Source organism: Nanorana parkeri, unplaced genomic scaffold, assembly GCF_000935625.1.
Source record: "Nanorana parkeri isolate BGI_ZX_2015 unplaced genomic scaffold, ASM93562v1 scaffold1011, whole genome shotgun sequence".
NCBI lineage: Eukaryota > Metazoa > Chordata > Amphibia > Anura > Dicroglossidae > Nanorana > Nanorana parkeri.
Window position 1 is genome coordinate 321,190 of NW_017307279.1, and position 21,884 is coordinate 343,073.

Below are 21,884 nucleotides of genomic sequence, written 5' to 3' on the forward strand. Positions count from 1 at the left end.
TGAGTTACAATTTTTTTTTAACCTTTTTTAAAAAATGTTGTCTTAGTAACAAAAAGTATATTTGCAAATTATGCTGGGCTTTCTAAAACCGTAGCCGTTTTAACATACCAGTGCTTTTATGAATTTATCCAATAAAATACCTCTTGATTCCCACCATATCCCCACCATTCTGTATTGAGGATAGCAACATAAGGACCAAGTCTAGTCTGATTTTGTTTATATACACATAGGATATGTACACACAGGATCTGGGAATTACACATTTTGTTCATCAAGATGAAGACATCATAAGAATAATACCTGTTTAATATTTTAGTAACACAATGAAATAGTCATACCTTGTGTCGGGTACCAGCAAAATAACCAAGTAAGTAAGTATATGTGGGGTTTTTTTTCAAACCAGGGCTTGAGTTCTGCAACCAAAGCTTGTAAGCACAGTTGTGGTTAGGCCACCTTTTCTTCAACCAAAACCCAAACACCCTAGCTCTGCGTGGTGATTGTTTTTGGAGAATATACAGGGGAGAGAGAGCGAGGAGAGACGGCCAGGGGAGAGAGAGCGAGGAGAGACGGCCAGGGGAGAGAGAGCGAGGAGAGACGGCCAGGGGAGAGAGAGCGAGGAGAGACGGCCAGGGGAGAGAGAGCGAGGAGAGACGGCCAGGGGAGAGAGAGCGTGGAGAGACGGCCGGGGGAGAGAGAGCGTGGAGAGACGGCCGGGGGAGGGAGAGCGAGGAGAGACGGCCAGGGGAGAGAGAGCGAGGAGAGACGGCCAGGGGAGAGAGAGCGAGGAGAGACGGCCAGGGGAGAGAGAGCGAGGAGAGACGGCCAGGGGAGAGAGCGCGAGGAGAGACGGCCAGGGGAGAGAGAGCGAGGAGAGACGGCGAGGGGAGAGAGAGCAAGGAGAGACGGCCAGGGGAGAGAGAGCAAGGAGAGACGGCCAGGGGAGAGAGAGCAAGGAGAGACGGCCAGGGGAGAGAGCGCAAGTAGAGACGGCGAGGGGAGAGAGAGCAAGGAGAGACGGCGAGGGGAGAGAGAGCAAGGAGAGACGGCCAGGGGAGAGAGAGCAAGGAGAGACGGCCAGGGGAGAGAGAGCAAGGAGAGACGGCCAGGGGAGAGAGAGCAAGGAGAGACGGCCAGGGGAGAGAGAGCAAGGAGAGACGGCCAGGGGAGAGAGAGCAAGGAGAGACGGCCAGGGGAGAGAGAGCAAGTAGAGACGGCCAGGGGAGAGAGAACAAGGAGAGACAGCCAGATTATAGGTTGAACTCGATGGACTTGTGTCTTTTTTTAACCTGACTGTCAGCTAGGAGAGAGAGCGTGAAGAGAGTTAGAGAGCAACATATCTGCCTGAAGTAGAACCCCCTTCAAGACTTATCTGCACCCTGTGTTTCAGAGTTCTCCTTTCTCCCTGAGTTCCATCATCCCTCCGTGTCCTGTGCCTCCGCCTTGTACTCAATTTGGAACACCAGGACCCCGTGGTTGCCCCTGTCCACCTGTCATTGAGACATCTTGTGTCTGGGTTTCAGCTGGCTTGAAACCTGGACACAGCACATACAGGACTCAAAACCTGAACTGCCAGGTAAATTCCAGACAGCCGGCAACCCTAGTTATGGTGCTTTAAGAAAACCCTCAGAAAATTACATCGGCTCACCAGCATTGTTCAGAATCAACTGATGCTTTTTTGGAGTAAAACGTCTTAGGGCTTTTGTGCACATTCTTCCACTGCCCCATCCAGTAAGTGCTGAACTTTGTGGGTTAGTAGTAATTTAAAAAAATAAAAGAAGCAGGTAATTATTTTAAGATAATTGCCAGTCCTATGCAATTTTGCTCTATAATGTTAGGCCCCATGCACACGGGCCTCCTGCGTTAACAGAGGTGACGTTATCTGGGATTACATATATTTACATGCATTTTACGGCATAACACCGGACTAAACTCTCTCAAGATGCAGAAAATACTTGTTTGTATAAACAGTTGGACTAAATGCACCTAGACACTGCTAAATGTTTTGGTATGTACTCCGCATTAGCAAAGCATTATACCTTTAGAAATGAGCTCCAAATGCCCCCTGGAATGTGTATTTTCACTCCTGTGTGAATGGGGCCTAATACAAACATCTTTAAACTGTTTTTTTGGGGGTTTTTTTTTAATAAAAAACTTCCCTAATTTTAGCCGATGAGACACTGTAGGATTTGTTTGCCTCAGGAAGATTACATAAGGCATACAGGGTTAATATCGGAATGATGTCCAGGATGACTAGAGGCTCTGAAGGCACGAACAGCTCAGGACTAGAGTTAATAATACAGTACTGGATCTGTGTTATCCTTACATGCACACTGATTTTTTTTATGTTTAAATTGTCTCAACAAACTCTTTAGTGGGGCCCCCCTCCCACCCCGGGTCCCAAAGCAGCTGCTATAGTCACACCTCTGATTAGTTGTTATGGGGAATGTCTCCACATTATAAAAAGGAATGATATATAAAATACATAGAGAAGTGGCAGGTTAACAGTTAGATGAACCAAAAAGGAGTTACCTTATTTGTATGTGAGAGACGGGCACTTTAATTGGTTGCCAATTATCTTGTATCCCAAAATGACTCAGTCGACCGTTCCATCGGGGCATAATAACACGTCGTTTGTAAAATGTGCTAATGACCTTTTCTGACTGTCACTTAAAGGCACATCACAGTTCCATTGATATTTTCCGAAGCCATAGAACCTACATGAAAATGTCTCACATGTATAAGTACCTCTGTAGACAGGAGAGGTCAGACTCTCAGCTGGAACACAGCAGCCTCTCCAGTAATTGGGTTGCAACAAATGAAAAACACTGTTTGCTTTCCAACTTTAGAAAGAGTCGTGTTCCAGAGAGATAGCCAGCATATAAATATTCTTTATAACTGAATCATCGCCTTGTTTTTGAAGTGAGACTTGCAGCTGTTAACAGCATTCTCATTATCGAAGGGGAGGATGGTGATGAGGAATCATTTCACTTGCATACTCTGGGCAGATAAATACTTTATATTTTGTCATAGCATGATGGTGTTAGGGGCATAAGTATTACTAATGGGGTCCATAGCCAAATCATTATAGCATGCCTTGGCTATTAAACTCCAAATCAAACACACTACTGAGACTTCACATTTCCATTGACACCGGATGTGATTAAAAATGCCAGACATATATTAGCAATTACACATGGCTTGTTTAAAATGTTTTGCAGAAATCCCAGTTAGTTGAAGCATTATCATTTGTAAAAGTGTATTTAAAAACCTCTTCCTTTTTTTTTTTTTAAGTTTTGGACTTTTGGTAGGGAGTAGTTAAGACCCCTGACAGGTTTTTATACTCTATTTTTTGCTGTGTCCTGTCGGACGGATTTTCCCTTCACTTTATGTTCTAGAATCACAACAGAGAGTGAAATGAAATCTGCCCAAAGCCAGACAAAATCACCTTTGAGACAGTTGTCTCTGGAACAAATGTCCCCATTGGAAGATTTCCCGTCACCTCCTCGTGTTTTGGATTTCCATCGCTTTCTGTACTGGAGACAATGGTCACCAAGATAAATGTAGAGGGTGAATCTCCCCAGAGAAGACATGCACAGCTATAAAAATTCCTAAAACCTAATCTTATTTTATCGAAAGCATATTACCCTTCTTAACAAATGACACCACAAAGCTATTAATTCATTCTCTCATCATCTTTTGCCTCAACTACTTCCTCCAGTGGTGTCTTTTAATCATGGACCGACAGCTGCATGAGAGAAGAGCGAAACCAATGGCATACCTTATCCCGCCGGAAGAACGTCCCCTCCTGTCTTTGCCGGCGTCTGATACTAAGATGACTGTCTGCAGTAAAGTCCGCGTCACGTGTATACGCAACGACTTGTGCGCCGGGGGCATACCAGAAGGCCACACCAGATTACATCTGGCCTGGTGACGCCCCTGACTCCCTCCTCATTGGCCTACCACTTCAAAGGCTATCCACCTTCAGTCTATCATGAATGCTGCTGCCAGACAAAAAAATCCAAAATACTCACAAAAATCATAAATCATACAAAGCCATCCACAATTCGACCCCCAGCTACATCTCCAACCTCATCTCAAGATATTACCCAAACTGTTCTCTCCACTCCTCCCAAGGACCTCTTGCTCTCCTAGCTCCCTTGTCAACTGCTCCCATGTCCGCCTCTTGACTTTTTCAGAGGCTCTCCCATCCTATGGAGCTCCCAACCAAAACCTATCCGGCTATCACCTAATCTGTCTGCCTTTTAGCTGATCCCTGAAAACTTACCTCTTCAGGGCAGCCATTCCCACCTACTCCTAAAAACATCTACTCCAATCAGCTCATCCCTAAGTTATTGCCATCTGTAAGGAGACTTAGAGAGCCAGTGACACACGAGGCATGTGTTTAAGAGTCACACGAGAGGTGGACTGTGGCTCCGTTAGGGAAAACCCTAACGTCAAGGGATTGGGACACACATTGAGTATGTGTGACAACCTGGAGTTGGTGAGATTATGTGATGCGTTCTGTTTGCTGAACTACAAGCAGACCTTGTGTTATTATTGCAGAAGCTATGTTTCTGTTCTGAAAGCAATAAAAGACTCTCCTGTTTTATGTTAAACTGGCTTCGAGACTGGTCTTTGAGCGCTCACCATTTGTGCTAACTTCCCCAAACATCACAATATATTGTGTGTGTATGCACAGTATGCACATATACATAAATGTCTGAAATGATGCTATTGCTTTTCCTAAGCCCTTGAGCTGCTGGGCCCCGTGGAATACGTATGCTTTGCAGAGGCCATAATTTTACTTGTGGAAAGCACAGAAATGTATCTCTTTATCATTTTGTAAACTGTCCACGCTGTTGAATTAGTGGCAACAATTTAGTTGGTGCTGTTTTTGACACTGTGATCAATTCACGCTTCATCAGAACTTAGATGACTAGGAAAGACAAAAAAATGAATCCAAGTACTGTATAGTGATAACCTTGAGTATAATATAAAATGTTCTGAGTTGCCGCTTTAAGCAGTACTGCCCTTGAAATTGCGTGTAGCTATTTAAATGACCTGCTGGCCACATGCACCTTGGAATTGTGTTCTACCTATTTGCATATTTGTTTTAGTGATACATTATTTAGTTCTCCTAACCATTTCCATATGTTTTTAATAGGAAAAGATGCATAAACTGCTGGAGGTGTATGAACGGCTGGGAGGAGAAGAAGACATTGTGAACCCCGCCAATGAACTCATCAAGGAGGGACACATCCAGAAACTATCGGCAAAGAACGGGACTGCTCAGGACCGCTACCTGTACCTGGTAAATGATTGTATGATCTTTTTCATCAAGCCTGTCATTATATCCTTTTTTTTTACTACAGTCATGGGAAGTCATCTGGAGCACATACGGGAGATGATTATGGTTAGACAATTGCTGGGTACAGTGCTTGTTGTAGGCAGGATCATACTGTGGGTGGTCAAGAGGGTATTATCATAAAACCTAGATTCTGCAAATCTAACACTAAGAGGATTATCTCTAAAGCTGTGCTGTGTTAAAGGGACACTCACTGTTACCCAGGAAAACAAGAACACTACAGCCAGTTTTTTACAATATAATTTTTTAAGCTTCTGATGAAGTATGGCTGTATAAATGCTAACGTGTCAGTGTGGACGTGGTGTTGCAGTCATACATGACGCAATCGGAGACCTACGTGCATGTGTATAGTCCTGCTTTCAAATAACATTGGATTCATACTGAGCCAATGCATATGGGAACTGGACACAGAATAGTCATTGCTTCATGTAAAATAGCCTAACAAGCCAACAAAATTACAGGGTCTGCAGGAGATTATTATAGTGACACTAAACTCAGGAGTTAAATCTTAAAAATGTTTCAAGTACCCTATTAACAAACATGTATCTTATTTGTGTATCACTCAGTTGTAGATCCGCAAATCATCTCTGAATGCCTAAGGACACTGTCCTCCCTTCGAGCGGTCAGCCTCTGGAACGAGCTGTATCGCGTTCTGGCCGGCTCCCTGTGTTCAGGGGCGGGAGGACTGAGGCAGTGCATTAAATTCAATGGCGCCACAACCGCGCCCCCCGCCTGCAGTGCGATCGCTTGCAGCACTTGCAGGAGGATGGCTACTTTTGTTCCCACTAGTGTCAGCATAAATTCAGGGATGATTTGAGGATCTACAGCCGAGTGATACACAAATAAGCCAACTGGAACTACCATCCTCTTCTTAACAGAGATAACGTCACCAATGTGTACAATTTTGGTCACATGACCTTCATTGAAGAGAACCTGGATTACCCACCATCAGTACCATCATTATCAAACTGCAGATGTAAGATAATATATTGTGGCTTAGAGCTTTGTTCTTTTTATTTAATTCCCAAGTAATTGTTATAGCTATAATATGATCTTTACAATTAAAAAGTTTAATAGCAACCTAACAGACATCCTGTGAGGTTATGCAGGGTGGCTTTTTTATTACTGGCCCTCTTTTCCCTGTAATCTTGTTAAATGACAAATCATGTAATTTCCTTCTCTGGAATATATCATGTCATGATCATTTATTGCCTTTTCTACATGATGACACAAGCAAAGGTTCTGTCAAAACATTACACTAAGGGGTCTGTGTATAGCAGAGAATGAGTATCGCTGGACACGGCCGTTTGTCACCATGTCCTACATCTGCAGGACGCAGTGTGGAGCCAGCAGTATCTCATTGTGTTCTCTCTGCTTACAGCTGCAGAAAAAAATCTGATTGGAAGGGGCCGGTCACATGATTTGACAGATCAAATGACTTGGCTCTTTTCCTTCTGGCTTTTTTATTTTTTCACCCTTTGGAACAAATTGCACTCTGCTTACTTTGGATTCCTGAAAGGCAAATGAATAAAGCACACATTTGTAAAGCACAGCACTATGATTTTTACATGTATGATGTTAGGGCCTTACCACTGCTTGAAAAAAAGGGATGCAAATGCAAATATTAAATTAGGAAACCGTTGCCCTTCTGTTTTCTTGTACTAGTCTTGCCACTCTCCGTTCTGCCCTAACATTGACTAGTTGCTGACGGCCACAATTCGCACGTTCAGACCAGATTTTCGGCTGACAGTCCATTTTTAAAACACTTTAACAACAGCTGCTCTTGAACATTTAACGAATTCTGCTGTTTTGCTGATACTCGCTCAATGGCTCAGAGTGCCAACAATCAATATACACTGAGTGGCCAGATTACTGTGCAGATTACAGATCTTGTTAACTGTCTGCAGTTAACAAGATAAAACGTCTCCAATTCGCACAGGAACACAAGGATTGGACAGTCGAGCATTAGAAAAAAAGTAATGTGGTCCGATGAATCACGTTTTCAGTTGCATCATGCAGATGGCAGAGTGAGAATTTGGTGGGAACAGCATGAAAGCATGCACCCCACATGCATGAGTACAACCCTTCAAACTGGTGGGGGCAGTGTTATGGTTTGGGGCATGCTTTCCTGGCATGATTTGGGCGCTTTAATTCGTGTGGAACAAGGTCTGAATAGCACAACATACCAAAGTATCGTTGCTGATCAAGTTCATCCTATCATGTTGATGGCGTATCCCAATGGAGATGGCTTCTTCCAACAAGACAATGCGCCATGCCACGGTGCTCATATTGTGCAGGAGTGGTTTCAAGAACATGAGGGAGAATTTACCTTGCTTAGGTGGCCCCCACAATCACCAGATCTCAATCCAATTGAGCATTTGTGGGATGAAGTTGAAAGAGCCATCAGGCAGCTGGTTCCACAACCATCAAATCTCACAGAACTGGACAGTGCTATTCATCAGGCATGGTGTCAGATTCCTCGCATCACCTTTCAACATCTCGTGGAGTCAATGCCAAGAAGAATCGCCCGAGTATTGAAGGCAAAAGGTGGCCCAACGAAGTACTGATGGGGTGGTCATAATAATCTGGCCACTTAGTGTACATGGGCACATTATCTGTCAGATGCGTCTATTTTAGATCTAAGGTGACCATAGACAGCTAGTATATTTCAAGCAATGCTCCTGATTTGAGCTCTGAAACCTCCCAGCTGCAAAACACAAGGGTTCTCTCCAGCCCTGAGTCCATTGACCTAGAACCGGCAAGTTATGTCATGTGATCGGCAGCACGTCTGCATTTTGGGCGCCAATGTCCCCAAAAAAGTCTAAATTTTACTGAAAATATGACCTTTGTACTTTATGCCACAGGGAACAGTTTGTTTTTTTCTGTTTTTTGATGAATAGCTACTTATTGCTAGCAGTTTTAGTAGCCCTACAGAGGAAATAACAATCTAAAGCTCTAGCCTATTAAGACTACAGCTTCAATCTTCGATAGCAAGAGATTAAAATTGCCTGTGTAGCTTATCCCTAAAAAGACTTCAGATTCCCAACTTCAGATTTCAGATTAAGAACACATAAGGGTTTTGTAGCTGAAAGACACAGATCTAAATCCCCTGGCCAGTGGATACATGAGGGAGATGGCGTATAAAATACACAGGGTAGACTGGCTAAAAATAATCCAGACAAGTATAATAGAGCCGGGATCCTGTTTACATGTGTTAATTGGAATATTTTATCATCATTTTCCAGGGGGCAGCTCAGGTCTCTGTCTGATGAGTCTAGACTGGTTCCCTGGTCTGGCTAACGAACAATCATCTCTGAGAATGATATCAGAGCCCAGTTATTTAAGTAGCTGCGCAGTGGTAAAATAATTAATGTTTTAAGTGATAAAACGTACCATTGTAAAACCAGACAGTGTGATTAGAGATGTCTATTACATCATACTAACTAATATAGTTTGCGTGGAGCATTGCCTGAGCTAAGCGAGCTACCAGCCACTTTCTGATGGCACACAGTAAGATGAAACATTACTGTCTGTGATCCAAGGATAAAAATATGCTGTACTCAGACACCGATCTGATCTAAAAGTTTATTCTTCTTATAATGTAAGCTTGGTGTGAACAAATCAACTGTGGGAGCAATAATTAGAAAATAGTGGTGCACAGCACCAGGAAAAGGCTGTACGTACATTTTTTTGTCTGTTGCGCTTTGGAAGCCCATTTAAAATTAACACATTGCAAAAGAATGGACAGGTCGGAATGGGACCTCAGGGACTCTCTTGGTGAGAGCCAAAAGAAAATATCTTTAATTAATCAACTTATAATTAATATTAAAATGCAAGTACAAGGCGCCTTCTTAAAACAAAAGGTACAGGTGAAACTCGAATAATTATAATATCGTGCAAAGTTCATTTATTTCACTAATGCAACTTAAAGGTGAAACTAATATATGAGATAGACTTACATGCAAAGCAAGATAATTCAAGCCGTGATTTGTCATAATTGTGATGATTATGGCTTACAGCTCATGAAAACCCCAAGTCCACAACCTCAAAAAAGTAGATTATTACATGCAATCAATAAAACAAGGATTGTACATAGAACAATATCAGACCTCTGAAAAGTACAAGCATGCATATGTACTCAGTACTTGGTTTGGGCCCCTTTTGCAGCACTTGCTGCAATTACTTTTGCACGATATTCTAATTATTCGAGTTTCACCTGTATGTACCTATCACCACTGCCAGCACAAATCCCACCTCCAATACTTTTCTCAAGCAGTTTTAATAGCAGTTTTAATAGCTACAATAGCCATGTCCCCAGTCTACAACAACTCCTTCAGCATGTTCACAGTCTTTGACCATCTCCTTTTTTTTGCATGCAGTCTGATAGTTTTCTGTAGCATTATATTCACTGAATATTATGTGTGGCACTTTGGTGATGTCAGAGGCTACACTGCCCCATATATCAAGTAAATTGACCACCACTGCTCTCTATAATGTTTCAAGTACATTGCCTGACTCAAAATAACAAATCCACTAAAGGATCCAGAAGCGTGAACAGCCATTGATGGAAATTTAGCAAGGCTGCAGCAGACAAAATCTGGAGCAGCTGTGCATGGCAACCAATCAGCTTCTCTCTTTAATTTTCATGCCTTCTGGTAGGTCTACTGCCTAGAGTTCAGTACTGCACAACATTTATATTTCATGTGTTAATCCCAACTGTGCTTGTAGCAGTTTTTTCTATATTGTAAGCTGAATCTTTTCTACCAGCGAGCTGCTCTGGATACGCAGTTAGCCATAGTGGTATAAAGGAATTATTTGCATGGCTCCACATCTATACTAAATGAAGGAATAAACTTTTTTTTTTCTTTCTGGAATGACTCTTTAAAAGACCAGCCCTCACATATGTTATATTTTAGTTGTAGGAGCCTGATGAGCTAAGTCAGCTCCTGACTTCTAATATGTCTTTGATATTCCAGCCGGGAGATCTCCCTGCCATAATTACTAACTCTGTTCTTATCTACCTGATATTTTTGGGTGCATCCACCATTGTGTGTTCCATCTCCAACTGCTGCATTCTCTTTTAATTTTATATGAATAAACACGTCTGTTAGTCTTACCCTACTGATGATGCGTTGTCACAATTGTAATCCTGCTCAGTATGAGAGACATTTGGTGCATGTGCTTGGCTGAGGAGCCGATGGGGCTAAGCTACCATTTGTGGGATTATGACTGAACGCCTCTAAGTCGGAATACCCCCTAAAGACGACAGTGCCACAGAGCCCAGTTTGGCCTTGGATAGATGGCCCCCAACAACCCCCGCCCCACCCAACCTTGGCACCGCTCACCTACGGAACAGAGTGCGGATTCTGGATCAAGGTTTCGTGCGTAGCAGAGCAGCTACCTGCCTGCAATCTATTGAAAGTCATCCCTTGAGCCACAAATTCCAAAAAATAAAAAAAAGAGATAAATAAATACATCAGGGACCCCCGTCATAATGGCAGCAGCAGACATGCAGGCCCAAAAACTCAAGATCAGCGATTTCACCAATATAGTCCTTAAAAGATATAAGACATTATCTCAGGGTTTATCTCTCCAACATCTACCAAAAAACTAAATATAATTTTTAGTGCAACTGATCCTTTAAGGGCCCTGCACACCAGATGCAGTGCATTCAAGCCTGATTCTGGCCAGAATGCAATGCATTGCATTGCAGCCGGCTCACTTTTTTGTGGGGCAGGAGGGGTCGTGGCGGGCTATTGAAGTGAATGGCACCGTAGCCATGCCCTCTGGCCGCAATGCGATCGGCCGCACGGGATGGCAAGGCACATACCTGCGGTCCGGTCCGATCTGATCAAAATGCTGCAAGCAATATTTTGTTCGGACCGGACCGCAGGCATATAATGTGACCGCCGATCCCTTGCGGCCGATCGCATTGTGGCCGGAGGGCGTGGCTACGGTGCCATTCACTTCAATGGGCCGCCATCCGGTGTGAACGGGCCCTTAGTAAGCACATCCCTGGCTGCTAGTTATAGGTCAGTGAGGAACATCCCTGGGCGCTAGTTATAGGTGAGCGAGGAACATCCCTGGCTGCTAGTTATAGGTCGACGGGGAACATCCCTGCCTGCTAGTTATGTCAGTAAGGAACATCCCTGGCTGCCATTTAGAAGTCAGTGATCCAGTTCCAATTCTTTAGCGTACAGCATTTAGTTAATCGGATATACTGAGCAAAATTGCCTTTATAAATCCTTCTGTTTCTTCCTGGATGTAGTTTCAATACTCTTAGTGCTAAGGAACCATCTGAGGTTTTAAAATAATTTAGAGCTTTGAGAATTGGGTTGGAAAACTAATTCTGTGTTATAGCCCCTTTGAGCTTTCTTTAGCTTGTATAATGGCTGCCATTTATTCCTGCTAAAGTTCAGTGAAACCATCTAAAAGATTGAAGCAAAAGAGATGGGTACAGAAAGATATAATAAAATGAAACAGATGGTGCTGAGCAGAAATGTTGGGGGCAGGTATTCAATGTAAAAAGAGCATTTCTTTCTATAATCTTGCAGGAATTTGAAGAAAACTTTAGTGGGTTGCTTTTTTGTCTTTTTTAGAAATACTTGTGAAAGCAATCTGCTTTATCTGAATACTCTTATTAATGTATTTTATTTTAAAATAATTTTCCAATGCATTTTCAGAAATTTGTGCATAGGGGCAGCTCGTTAGCCTTTCTTTACTGTACACAATGGTTGTGCCTTACTGCTCCTTTTACAGTATATGTGAACAGATAAACTCAGACTAACAACAACAAACTTTCCTTGTTGTTCAGTAAAAATATAATAAAAGTAAAACATGCAGTAGATCTCTGCCATACATTTACTCACATTTTAGGATACGGAAAACTGCATGTTCAGCCCGTTCACACCAGGGCGTAGCGTGTTTTTTTTTTCTGTGCTGAAATGCATACAAATCAAAATCCCATGTATTCCTATGGGGGGCGTTCATGCAAACACACTGAATCGCGTGTAAAAACATGCCCGTTGTTTAAAATAGTCATTGAGCTTCTTTTATGGCGCTTATCAGGTTGTTTTGCTCGATAAGACTTCAATTGAAACGTGCTGATCAGCGGTTTTGCGCCTTTTTAGCGCACTTTTGCAGCGGAGACTGCTTTTCATTGGACTACTGAAAACAAGCTGAAAATACGCCTAAAAATGCTCTTGCATATGAACAGAAAATGCCTCTAAAATGCTCTGAAATTTGCGAAAAAGGTGCTGAAACGCTGTCGCCCTGGTGTGAATAGGGTAATCTGCCAGAAATGTACTCAGCTCCTAAGCCCTATTGTGGGTTGATGCACTCATTCTGTTCTCTTCTACATAGAGATTAACCATTTAGTAGTCTATGATAAGAACTAGAAGAGCTAATTATTCTTTATGGGATAACACAGGAAGTGTGCAGAGGAAACAGGACAGCTGTGACATTTTGACAATAAAAACAGCTATTTCTTTTGCACCTATCAAACAGATGTAACAAAATGCTTGCAATGGTGTGTGTGTGTGTATATAAATAGATCAGCCATAACATTATGTCCACTGACAGGTGAAGTGAATAACATTGTTTATCTTGTTACAATGGCCCATGAAAGTGGGTGGGATGTATTAAGCAGCAAGTGAACATTTTGTTCCTGAAGTTGATGTGTTGGAAGCAAAAAAAAAATAGGCTAGCGTAAGGATTTGAGGAACTTTGACAAGGGCCAAGTTGTAATGGCTAGACGATGGCTTTGGGCAATGTTCTGCTGGGAAACCTTGGGTCCTGCCATTCATGTGGATGTTACTTTGGCATGCACCACCTACCTAAACATTATTTCTGACCAAGTATACCCCTTCATGGAAACAGTGTTTTCTGATGACAGTGGCCTCTTTCAGCAGGATAATGGGGAGAGAGAGAGAGAGAGACCATTTGTCTTTAGTAAATCAACCCTTTTGAGTCACAGACCAGGATTATTTCTGGTCTCCATGCTTTCTCCAAAGTCAGTGACTTCGGGTATTAAAGCTACTGGTCACCATAGTAGTCAGGCAAGTTACAATTTCAGTAGACCAGCAATGTAGCACCTGTATTTCTCTTTTGTTAGATGCAATTCAACTTTAAGCAGTGGTTCTTTATATTCCATGATCAGAAGATCATTTAAACCAAGTAACAGGTGTGGCAGGCCACCTATGCCTGCTTCTGCTTTTTATCTTTTAAATCTTTAAAACCTTATTTTTAGTACTACTGTGCATAAGTAACAATGATCTTATGAAAACTATTATATTTTTATCATACTTTCAGAAAGGGGAATTGCATATGTTGCCAATATTTCATACTTCAATAGAATGTATGCTTTTAATATTTTAAGATGTTTCCTACTGATTTTATTAAAATTTCATTCTAATCAGTCAAATATGAAATGTACTGCTTATGAATATTTTACATTTACCACTTGCAGCCAGCAGGGAGTGAGCTTTGTGTAAGATATCTCTGCAAGCCCTTTCTACTGTTGTTCAAAAATACATTTAAATGACTCAAAGGTGGAACACATCTCCCTCCCAGAAACATTGTCTTCCATTGGAACATTTTTTTTAGTTGTGGATAGAGTGAGTGAAGGCATAAGAGCTTATATTTCTTCACAAATATCCTGTCTTATGGATCTCAGTCAATCCTCTGTGTGTCTCAGATGTGGCCATGACACGGCAAACTAATACCATGCCTTTTGGGCTTGTCCTAAAATAGAACTCTTCTAGAAGCAAGTTACAACTTATGTGCAATGTCACTTGGTGAATTATTTGCCCCTCTTCCCATCATGGGTGATCTTTGTTATCTTGGATTTCCACAGTGCTAAAGGCACTGTGGGCTCCAAGGAGCTGTTGTCTATTGTATCGCTGGTGGGTAAACAAAAATTTCACCTCAAATGATATATCCTGACCCACCATCCTTATCTCTTTTCTTGCCTAAACTGATGTTTGTTTTTCAATTGGAGTGTATAGAAACTACACTTAGCAAGACATCACAAACACAGACATTTTTTTAATGTTTGGGTGACTTTTTGACACCTTATCCACTTTAACTAAACAAAAGCTTATGAAGGGCTTCACTTTAACCTCATGGTACACCACTCACTAGAATGCTCTCTAATGACCCTTCAATTCAACTGTAACTATTTTTGGGATTATTTCAGTGCTCCTTTTCATATGTCTTAGATCCCGAGGTGTTGGCTGGTCGCCGCTGCATTACTTTTTTTTTCTCAACCTTTTTATATTTCTTTTATCATATGACATTTGTTATGTGATTGTGTCTCATTTTACCCCCCTGTTGTACGTCATCTTTTTCTAGTTGCTTTGTTTCCTACTTAGAATGATGACTAGGTCAGCACATTGGAATACCCAACACTTCCAGAGCTGCCAGAGCATGGTTTAAGGGCTTTAGAATTAGACCATGAACTCATCCATGAATCTGTTTTTCTTGTTCTGTTCCAGTTTAACAGCATGATGCTATACTGCGTTCCAAAACTCAGGTTGTTGGGACAGAAGTTCAGTGTACGGGAAAAGATTGACATTGCTGGGATTCAGGTGAGTGTGAAAGAAACCGTATATCCCTGTCCATTCTTTTTTTTTTTTTTTAGATACCTTTACCTGGTAGCTGTACTGTAACAACCCTGTTTAGCCTAAAGAGCCCAAGTTCTGTCAACATAGACAAAGCATTCACATCTTTGCGTGTGACTTAAGCTGGCCATATATTGAATTTTTCCTGTTTCCTGCTGAATCGGCTGAAATTAAATTCATGGGTGGCGCTGCCCGCAGCATCTGGCTCAACATAAGTTCATTTTTCAGTTGACCTTTTTTAAAGATGCTGGGTGGAAAATTGTCAGCCAGACAGTGACTGCAGCCAATTAGTTGCAGTCATTGTTCAGTATTCTGTCAGCCATGTATACTGGATATCAGAATACAATTATTATTATACAGGATTTATATAGCGCCAACAGTTTCCGCAGCTCTTTAGGAAGACATTACAATCACAATACCATTCAAGACAAGGTGGTAAGGAGGGCCCTGCCCGTGAGGGCTTACAATCTAAAAGGGAGGGATCATTTTATAAAGGAGGGATAATTGTATACAGTTATATCAGTAACCCTTTCACCTTTCATACATTTGTTACCTTCTGCCTATATTTATATTGTACGGTAGGGAAGGAACAAGAAAGCAGCTGTTGCTAATGTCCTACTAATGGCGAGAACAATAGAACTGTTTCTTCGATGTTTTCCAGGTCCAGGAAATTGTAAAACCAAACTCATCTCATACTTTTCTGATAACGGGGAAGAAGCGGTCCCTGGAACTGCAGGCCAGGTATTTCTGCTTTTTTTATAAGACATCTGTTAATGAACGCTACATATAATCTGGGTAATTAACAAAAGGAAATACGCCAGTTTTGTGGTGTAAATATTGGCACGTTTTCCCTGCACAAAATTGACAACATTTTAAGACGAGTTTTAAGTGGTATTGCACCAGCTGGGCCAAACAACGTTAAAAGTGCTATGCGACCGTTTCTTTAATAGTATAATTTGCGTGCGCTACACTAATAAAAAAACATGTGCCAATGTTCTAATTGGAAAGACGTTCTAAAATATACACCATTACCAGAGTAGTGTAAATATTGTAGTGAGGAGGGGCGACAGCGACAATCGGCATTGCGGAGAGGAGAGGAGCATGTGTTTGGTCGGGTAGTGAGGTGCAACATTGCAGGATTGAGAGAAGGAGAAAATGTAGGATAATTCCAGTTGAAGAATGCCTGAGATTTGCGTCAAAATTTTGGCACACGCTGGAGTTAGTGCGCTGGATCTGAGACGCCACCACCATGCAACAAATTGATGTGCACCACTTTTATTTAGGCCCCTTTCACACAGGGATGGTTCGGCCGCACGGATCGGCCGACATGAACGATCCCATACATTGCTATGAGGACCATTCATGCGAGCGCGGGTCCGTGCGATCCGACTATTTTTGCCGCGCTGATCAGTGTGATTTCTGTACAGGTTTCAATGGAAACGCAATTAAAAACTCCCAAAACCTCATTTTTTGGATCAGCGTGGTCAACGCGCTGATCCACTACCGCCCTAGAGTGAATGGGCTCTGAATTTGTCACAGGAAACATTAATTAAACAGGCAAATAGAAACTGGCGCATTTGTAGGCAGTCAACTCCCCCATCCCCCCCACTGCCACTGTTTATACATTTTTTTCTGTGCTAGGAATCTAGGAATACACAATATCCCTCTTTTGGACATATGTCACAAAAATAAAACTATTCCAGCTCAAATGTCTGGAAAACAATGCGTTCTTCAGTTGGGAAATCCTGCCACTGATTTTCCCACAGCAGCTGTTCAAAAAGAATGCTGATTGCACTAAATGACATACAGATACAACCACAAAACCAGGGATCACCTTGAAACCTCTATATGAAATAGGAGCATTACACTTCAGCAAGAGAAGCATGGATAACATGTAAAAATTGCTTCCACTAGCACTATTAAAGGACACATTTGAAGTTTATCCCAGTTCAGAGAGCTTATGATGATGGAAATTGAACTGCGACATTCTGTCCATAAAGGAAAACTTTGTTACATGTGCCTACTAAGCAGCCAAGTACCTCTGGAAAGTGATTTGATATTTGCATCAGCAATTGTGCTGGCACAATATATTATGTCAGCATAAAGCTCTGATAATTGTACATCTGCTGTAACAAAATAGTGAGTGTATTTCCACTTTTGCAGTCAAATTTGAGAATACCCCTCTATATGTTTATATCTTTTTCCGTTCAGACTGCATACTGAAAAAGAATGTTTTGTTGCAGCAGGCAAGATGGTGGAATTCAGGATTTTCTGAGCACTTTCACAGTGATCTGTCCTTATAGAAAGACTTAGGACTGAAATTTGAGGATTGTGTTTTTCTTAACTTCATTAACATATAATGGAGAAGCCAGGGTTGTAATCCTTTAACCCTTTGTTAGGACAAGCATTGTTCAAATCTACTTTACAGAATATAATCCACAAACCCCTCACAGCTCCTCCCAACATTACAAAGAAGAAGCAAGTGGACATTTTAACCCTTGAGAAGCCAAGAAACCCTAGGCAAAAAAAAGCAATTTAAACTGCAAAAAGCATTTTTTAAAATATTTTTTCGCTTATGCAATGTAAATGGAAACCTGTAACAAATATAAAATAGGTGTTACCCCAATTTGGTTATGAAAGTGGAAATACAATTGAAACTGTTCTCACTTAACCTCCCTGGCAGTATGATTTTTAATTTTTTTCATGTCATTTTTCGGTCTATTTTTTTTCCGAATGTTTTTCGTCTTTGTCGTTTTTTTCGTTTTTTTAAATTTCTTTTTTAAAATATCCCGCCGGTTCCGCCCCCCTGCGACGCGTACGCTCGCAAGCGGCGGAAGACGGAAGCCGGCATCGGCCGCAGAACACAGCGCGGCTCGAGGGACAAGGTAAGTAAATGCTATGCAGCTTTCCCGAGTGTAGCTCGGGGTTACCGCTTATGGTATGGAAAAGTAACCCCGAGCTACACTCGGGAATACCGCCAGGGAGGTTAATATATATCTGAGCACTTTCACAGTGATCTGTCCTTATAGAAAGACTTAGGACTGAAATTTGAGGATTGTGTTTTTCTTAACTTCATTAACATATAATGGAGAAGCCAGGGTTGTAATCCTTTAACCCTTTGTTAGGACAAGCATTGTTCAAATCTACTTTACAGAATATAATCCACAAACCCCTCACAGCTCCTCCCAACATTACAAAGAAGAAGCAAGTGGACATTTTAACCCTTGAGAAGCCAAGAAACCCTAGGCAAAAAAAAGCAATTTAAACTGCAAAAAGCATTTTTTAAAATATTTTTTCGCTTATGCAATGTAAATGGAAACCTGTAACAAATATAAAATAGGTGTTACCCCAATTTGGTTATGAAAGTGGAAATACAATTGAAACTGTTCTCACTTAACCTCCCTGGCAGTATGATTTTTAATTTTTTTCATGTCATTTTTCGGTCTATTTTTTTTCCGAATGTTTTTCGTCTTTGTCGTTTTTTTCGTTTTTTTAAATTTCTTTTTTAAAATATCCCGCCGGTTCCGCCCCCCTGCGACGCGTACGCTCGCAAGCGGCGGAAGACGGAAGCCGGCATCGGCCGCAGAACACAGCGCGGCTCGAGGGACAAGGTAAGTAAATGCTATGCAGCTTTCCCGAGTGTAGCTCGGGGTTACCGCTTATGGTATGGAAAAGTAACCCCGAGCTACACTCGGGAATACCGCCAGGGAGGTTAATATATTGCTGTGTTAAGCAGTTGTTGTTGTTTTTTTTAATGCATTCCGTGATTCATCACATATCGGTTTCTTTATCTTGCATTGTATTTGAGGACATCAAGGTAAATAACTTTTGTTTGCGTTTCTCTTTTTAGGACTGAAGAGGAGAAAAGAGAATGGATCCAGGTAAATACACCATTGTTAATTGTTGGTATGCCATCACAATGCTAGACTAGAAATTCTTCATTAGTGTAGAGAGTGAAGCTGCGTATACACGGTTACAATTTAATTTGCATTTTCCGAATGATTCTCTAACAGTTAATGGGGTAAAATCGGTGATAATTTTTACTGTAGGGATGAAAAAAATAAAAGGAGCTGGATGTAGATTTTTTCCCCCACTGATTTAATTCCAACAGTGATTGTTGTGCTTTTCGTTCAGGAAACTCCATTCATTCTAAAATCGAATGTTAAAACTGAATGAAACGTCTATAAACCACTGGACACCTCCTTCTCAAATGAAGTAAACTTGAGTAATAGCCATAGAACCTCGTTAAAGTAGCGAATTATTCGTTACTAACGTCTCCTTCATAGATATTGATCATTTGGTCTACAGCCAATTTACAAGTCATATGGTAAAAAAAGCAGAGATCATGGTTAAACTATTACAGCCTCACAATTCAGACTGCCACATATGCATTGTGTAGCAGGTTTAGACATTTCCTGGAATGTCTTTGATTCTACCCACAATAAAGCACCTTCAGACTTGGCCAGAAAGAAAAAGAACCACTGCGGTCTTGGATAGCCTGCAGTAAAATGGTTGTTGGACCAGGCCAGTCTTGCATTGTGGAGCTACCTGGGCAAAGGGATCAAACAGAAGTGTTCTCACTGGTAATGTACATAGGTGGTGAATAGTTATTTGTGGCACTGAGAACTTTCAAGGAGGGGATCACACTAAAGAAAAGCATGTAGAAGAGGGTCACAAATGATCTCCCAGTGTATGGGCAAAAGCCACCTTCACATGAGATCATACACATGCATAGAACATTAGTTAAGGGTTTAGGGTAGATGACGGAACCATTGTTCACACATTTTCTGTTTGTGTATCAATTTCTGCTCTTGCTCTGTAGTCACATTGTGGTAAACACAGCTTCATCCCATCCCACAGGAGCAACTGCATTCTCCACAATCAGTGCATTCACGGCAAGATGGCTTTGACAGCTGCATTAATGAGATCTGTCTTGCTTGTCGTTATAGTAATGAGAGATATGACTACACTGTCCTGTCACATTATTTTTTGTGTAATGCAAAGCCTAAGCATTATCCTCGTGTGTATTTAAAATGTCTCTAAGATATATAAACCCGAGAGCAAATGTGTTAGCAGTAACTAAAATATGCTGTACAGCTTACATGATTTAATTGCATGCCTTGTTCACAATATCAGTTTATTTGGTCATTTGTTGAGTTTCTGTATTTATTTTCACTTGCTGATGGAGTCACCAAAAATATGCAAAGCAATTATGTTTTGTCAACGTGATTTTTTTTGTGCTCGACTATAAAATGTGTCCAAAAGTTTGTGGGCACCTAGCCGCAACACCAACTATATGTTTCAAAATATGTAATTACCCCTTCAAATTATTAAGTTTAAGCCTTTCCAGCAAAGGGTACAAAGATATTTTCGACAATTAAGTTCTTCCAAACCTTGTGGCAACAGTTTCCCATCAATGGAGGGCAGTTTGGGAAAAGGTTAGGGGGTCCCCCATCGGCCACGTCATGCACTATTATTTTCCATTCATTGCATTAAATATTAGAGCTCACCACCCCACATACAGTATATACACTGAGTGGCCAGTTTATTATGACCACCTGACGTTTGTAGGCAAATTAGCTATAATTAGCTATAATTTTGCGCTGAAGTTGCTAGAGGGCCAGACCATTATAAATAGGGAAGCAGGTTGTTCATCACGACAGTAGAAGTGATTTTTTTGAAAAGAGTATCAGCAAAACAGCAGAAATCGTTAAATGTTCAAAAGGGGCTCATTGTTAAAGTGTTTAAAGACTGGACTGTTAGCCAAAAATCTGGGTCTGACGTGCGAATTGTGGCCGTCAGCGACTAGTCAATGTTAGGGCAGAACGGAGAGTGGCAAGACTGGTACAAGACAACAGAAGGGCAACAGTGCAGTGTCAGATTCCTCGCATCACCTTTCAGCATCTCGTGGAGTCACGAGGCGGCCCAACGAAGTCATCTCGTGGAGTCATCTCGTGGCCCAACGAAGTACTGATGGGGTGGTCATAATAATCTGGCCACTCAGTGTAGATCTCCTTCTGGCTTATACAGTCTTGAATACCTCAAGCTGTAGTGCTCTTTGTGGATGTGGTTTGAAGCTGGACCCCCCTGAACCACGTGGTAGGTGCTCCCTAACTGGTCTCACAAGGTGCCAGTTGTCACCTCATAACAGGATGTTCCTGAACAAATTTCCTTATAGCGGGATGAATTTTAGTTAAAGCTTCATGTTTAAAAAGATTGGAAACCACTTTTGGAATGATAGTGACCTGTTAAAGCTTATATGGGAGTTCAGTGATTCCAGCATTAGCAGATAAATGACCGTTTTATAAATAAATCATTTGAATATATGATCTTTATTTTTTCAGGTCATCCAAGCAACTATCGAAAAGCACAAACAGAACAGTGAAACATTTCGAGCGTTTAACAGCTCCTTCTCCCGTGAAGAAGACCATTGTCCAGACTCGCCGGTGATTATCACAAAATAATATATGCAAATCATGGTTATAATTAGGGGAGCCAGCTGCAATTAATTATTTTACAGACCGTTTAAGGAGTAGCAAAAAGGTAGTAGCATTTTAGCAATAGAGAGCTGAGATGTTTCTGGTACCACCATTCTAGAGACACCAGACATAGGGATCAGCATAACCCAAAGTGTCTGAATGAAGAGTGCTCCTTGTTATCTCTATTAGGCAACCAAGTTCTGCCTTTCATTTTTTTGCTCTAGCAACATAAATGGGAAATAATTGGTTACTAGGTGCATTCAAATTCATTGTTTTTCAGCAACTTTCAGTCATTTAGCCCAAGAGTCTCATGTTTTCTTCTTATCTCTTCATCTTTAAATGGTTCCTTATGTGCTTAGTTCCACTTGCTCTTGAATATAAACATCCAATTGGTAAATCGCAAAATTACTCATACACCTT

General features: G+C 41.4%; 1 protein-coding gene across 1 annotated transcript in view; it reads left to right on the forward strand.

Moving 5' to 3' along the window:
* FGD3 (FYVE, RhoGEF and PH domain containing 3) overlaps nucleotides 1-21,884 on the forward strand; it is a 186,819-nt gene that overhangs the window by 138,098 nt on the left and 26,837 nt on the right. Inside the window, exons 10-14 of the mRNA XM_018567127.1 lie at nucleotides 5,165-5,311; nucleotides 14,860-14,952; nucleotides 15,647-15,726; nucleotides 18,836-18,866; nucleotides 21,330-21,431. Coding sequence (XP_018422629.1) covers nucleotides 5,165-5,311; nucleotides 14,860-14,952; nucleotides 15,647-15,726; nucleotides 18,836-18,866; nucleotides 21,330-21,431 — 453 coding nt within the window. The remainder of the gene's footprint in view (nucleotides 1-5,164; nucleotides 5,312-14,859; nucleotides 14,953-15,646; nucleotides 15,727-18,835; nucleotides 18,867-21,329; nucleotides 21,432-21,884) is intronic.